This window comes from Cibotium barometz, chromosome 54 (assembly GCF_041138505.1).
Source record: "Cibotium barometz isolate CiBa-2024 chromosome 54, ASM4113850v1, whole genome shotgun sequence".
In the NCBI taxonomy this organism is placed as follows: Eukaryota; Viridiplantae; Streptophyta; class Polypodiopsida; order Cyatheales; family Cibotiaceae; genus Cibotium; species Cibotium barometz.
Window position 1 is genome coordinate 38,425,381 of NC_141099.1, and position 4,311 is coordinate 38,429,691.

The 4,311-nt window shown below is 41.8% G+C and overlaps 1 protein-coding gene across 1 annotated transcript; it reads left to right on the top strand.

The window, feature by feature from the left end:
- The first annotated feature begins 2,440 nt into the window (after positions 1-2,440).
- On the top strand, positions 2,441-3,920 carry LOC147608122 (uncharacterized). Its single transcript, XM_086789932.1, has one exon. The coding sequence runs from the start codon at positions 2,592-2,594 to the stop codon at positions 3,756-3,758; it is 1,167 nt and encodes a 388-aa protein (XP_086646058.1). The 5' UTR covers positions 2,441-2,591; the 3' UTR covers positions 3,759-3,920.
- The last annotated feature ends 391 nt before the right edge of the window (positions 3,921-4,311 follow it).

The window sequence follows — 4,311 nt, forward strand, 5'->3', positions numbered from 1 at the left end:
GTTTCAATCCAAAAATTCGTGGACTGTTGCTAACGTTTATGTTTTCATAACCAAAAAAAAATACTAGAGACGCGTTTTTACATGGTACCACACTGATCACTTATAGGACCTCATTGATAGGTGGCTGTTATAATATAATTTGGGTATGATAAATACCTATTTTAGGCTTTTGATTTTAACTAGCAGGGGTTGGGTGACAACTATGACACGTGGTTAAGCCCCTTAACACCTGCAATACGCATTCAAACTAACCATTTGTTTGTCTATTTGTATGGATGTAGGTAACATGACCCACCTTCTCAATGCTTGCTACTTTTATCAAAATACTATTATTGTGGGTCATTAAAGATACTTTGTGATGATACTTTTTATCATATACTTTGAAAACATGATTTATGTAACTCTATAGTTGTGTCATGGGTCATGTAAACATATTATTCGAATCAAGGTGGTAGTGTTGTCTAATTGGATTTGGATTATCATGTTATGTTTAATACAAAGACACACACACATATATATACATACATCTATACGTTTATGTAAGGATATATATGTATGTACGCATATACATGCATACATATATATGCATATATATATGTACATACATATATAAATACATACATACATACATAAATACATATATATGTGTATGTACGTATGTATGTATATACACACACAAAGATATACATACATGCATACATGCATACATACATACATATATGTGTGTGTGTATATATATATATACATACATATATATGTATCTATGTATCTATGTATGTGTGTGTGTGTGTGTGTGTCTCTGTGCATGCACACATATATACATAGATACATGTGTGTGTATGCATACATACACATATATTATATACATACATATGTGCGTGTGTGTGTGTATGCACACACACATACATATACATACATAGATACATTTGTCTACGTGCGTGTGTGTATGTGTGTGCACGCGCATGTGCGTGTGTGTATATGTATGTATGTATGTATAATATATATATTATATATGTATAATGTATGTATAATATATATGTTGTATATATGTATGTATGTATAATGTATATGTTGTGTGTGTGTGTAAATGTATTGTAAGAAAACACAATAGCGGAAGCAAGATCTTCACAATATGACTAAATCGTAGAAAGAAGTGGAGAGTAAACAGTATTCCTATTTACAAATGTTGATTACAAACTTAAGGTTGTTATGTGCTTTGGGTTAGGAGCCTTGATGGCAATCTAAACAGACTCTGGATGGAGGATGCCTTGTTTACAAGAGTGCTTGAACATAATAAAATCGATGATAAAGAAATGCTGCCAAAGTAGTCTATATATAGTACCCAAGGCCGAGCATGGCCTTATGTCAACAATTTGGTCCAAAATGGCCAACCGACCATATCATCCGACTGGAACCATTTTAGAGTACAACATATCTAGATAGGGAATTTGCGCAATTCCCACAGCCATCTGAGACTATCTAACCCTCAAACCCAAGAACTGTGTCCTCGACAGTCACAAATGCAATCACATAGCCCACGCAAGCATGCTTCCTACTTGGCAGAGTTCCAAGTCTACTCTTAACCATCTCGCCACATTTGACCATGGTCAGGATTTGATGTCTAAGCTCAAAACTGTTAGTTGCCCAGGTGCGCACCACAACGGCTACTACTCATATAGGGGGTCTTACAAAATAGAGCACATCCACATCACCCGCAAAGTAACAACACGAGGGTGGAGCATTATATATATACACACACACGTATACATACATACATACATATATATATATATATTACATACATACATGCATGCAAAAATACATGTATATATATACATACATATATACATATGTGTTACATACAATTACACACATAGTTATATATATATAATTGCATACATACATACACACACACACACACATATATGTAACACATCCATACATACAAATACGTACACACATACATATATATGTAATACATCCATACATATATACATACACATATATATATATACATACACTATACATGTATATACATGTGTGACATGCTGTGGTAGCTTGCTATTTGAATACGGCGTCAGTGAAAATGCGTAGGGTACGCCCATGCCCACACCCGTGGTTCGGCGCCGTGAGTGAAAATGCGTAGGGTACGCCCATGCCCACACCCGTGGTTCGGCGCCGTGAGCGTAGGGTACGCCCATGCCCACACCCGTGTTTCGGCGAGTGATGGAAAGTGTAAACCAATGTAAGGCAACTCGCAAGGGACTACTGGCCTTTAACCCACCTTTACCTCTCATAAGAACGGTTCTTAGTATGTCACACGTGTCACACCATCATTCATTCATTTAAACGTTTCCTGAAAAGAGCCGTTTGTGCTGTCGACTTGTCCTCGGCCAAAGCGTCCGCCGTCCGCTTCCAAATTTAGCACAGCATGGCAGGGAGGCAGAGGCCGTTGTTGATGCACCCAGTCCTTAACAGCTCGATAGCTAGCTAGCAAGCAGCCATGGCGAACTTCTTACACCACTATCCGGCACAGAAGGCTTTTAGCGTTTAAGGAAAGAGAGAGGTTCGTCGACATATTAACAAGCAAGATGAATAATCAGAACCTTTCTTCTTCTTCTCCGAGAGGGTTGTGCAGGGCTTTGAAGGAGATGAAAAGCAAGGTTGCTACACACACAGGCATGTCGCTGAGCTTTGTGGAGCTGGTGGCCACATCACCTACGGTGGTCCTCCTGCCGGCCTTGCCCCATTCGCCTCGCAGCCCCTCGGCTCTGCTGCACAAGCGCATGCAGCAGGTGCAGGTGAAGCTCCAGCAGCAGCACACCAGCAGTATACCACGGAAATCAGAGCAGTGTGCTACAGACGGAGGGCCAGAACGCAGAAGCAAGGCAAAGCTTTGTGAGCAATTATTATCATACAGTAACAACAGCAGGTGTGAGCTTGTATCAGAGTTACCCACCCGGGTGCCACCCATTGTTGCTAGAGCGCTCGTCCCCATCGCCACCTTAATGGTTGGGTTATCAAGCATGTGCAAAAGTGTTTACATCTCATGTGTGTTCCTGCTGAGGGGCCTTCTAAGAAGCCCCCCACAGTTTGGCCGCCTAATTAAGCACCATCTTAGGCTCCTTAATGCAGTAGAAGTGAAGGATAATAAGAGCTGCTTGAGAGATGTTAATCACATGCAAAGCAAGATTAAAGTGGTGCAGAGTCCACAGTCGAAGAAGCAAGAAGCCACCACCTGCGGCCGTTCCAAGCTTTTGAAAACCAAGCTGCGCTCCTCCTTCAAGAGCTTGTCGGTTCAAGTCCCCAGAAAAGCATTTGCTCCTCTTCATCTCAGCACCACCACCACCACCACCACCACCACCCCATCTTCCTCTTCTTCCTCTTCTCCGCTCTCCCCCTGTGCTCTTAACTGCTCTCCCACTAAGAAAACCATGGCCCTCAAAAGCCCCTCCTTTGCCTGCAAACTCAACATGTCCTTCACCCACAGGCCATCAAGGATCCATGGCCCCATTTCTCCAAACAAAAGCTTTTGCCAAAACGTGCTTCCATGCGACCTCCAGCAAGACAAACCCATGGATTTTCAACAAGCACACGAGCTTCTATCCCAATCAACAATCAAATCTCAGCCCATGGTAGTTTCCATCGCCCTCTCTTTCGCATTGGGAGGATTGCTCGTAAGCAAGGTAGCCGCCGCCATAGCCATCACCAGCTGGCTCTTACTGTGCTCCTTGGCTACCTCCTCCTTTCCTGCCTAGCTCAACACCCGCAATTGCTAAGGAGGGTTTACAGTCTGTTACAAGGCTTTTGCTCCGTAGAAATGAAGTGTAAATACAGAATTAAAAAGCATAAAATTTATGCTCTAGGGACTAGTATGTATCTCCTATTATTTGGAGTTTTTGGCATTACGTTTGTTTGTTTTTTCCTCCTCCGAGAGGGTAATGAAATACGCATGATTGTATTAGACTCCCTTAGGGCGAGCGAAGTGTAATTGCACCCATGGCCCATTAATTCTGTGACTCCATCAAATGATCCACTCCACGTGCAACCATGCCCCCCTTAGCACCCATAAGTTTGGTCAACTACTACCCCGAAAGTTTGCTCTAACCTGGTTCTTCCTCAATTTCCTAAAGAAATATTTTTGGATTAATGTATGGACTGGTGCCAAGTGGTAGGGTGTTCATGCCCTACTAAGTTGGCATGGGTTTTAATAGAGCCACCTTCTCCCTCTCACCCCCCTTTAGGGGTGCGGTTAAAGAAACAAACATGCTCACAAGCCAAAAAAAAAAAGTATGAATTTGAATTCAAACT

Excerpts from the sequence above, each read along its gene's own strand:
- LOC147608122 (XM_086789932.1), top strand. The coding sequence starts at position 2,592 with ATGAATAATCAGAACCTTTCTTCTTCTTCTCCGAGAGGGTTGTGCAGG.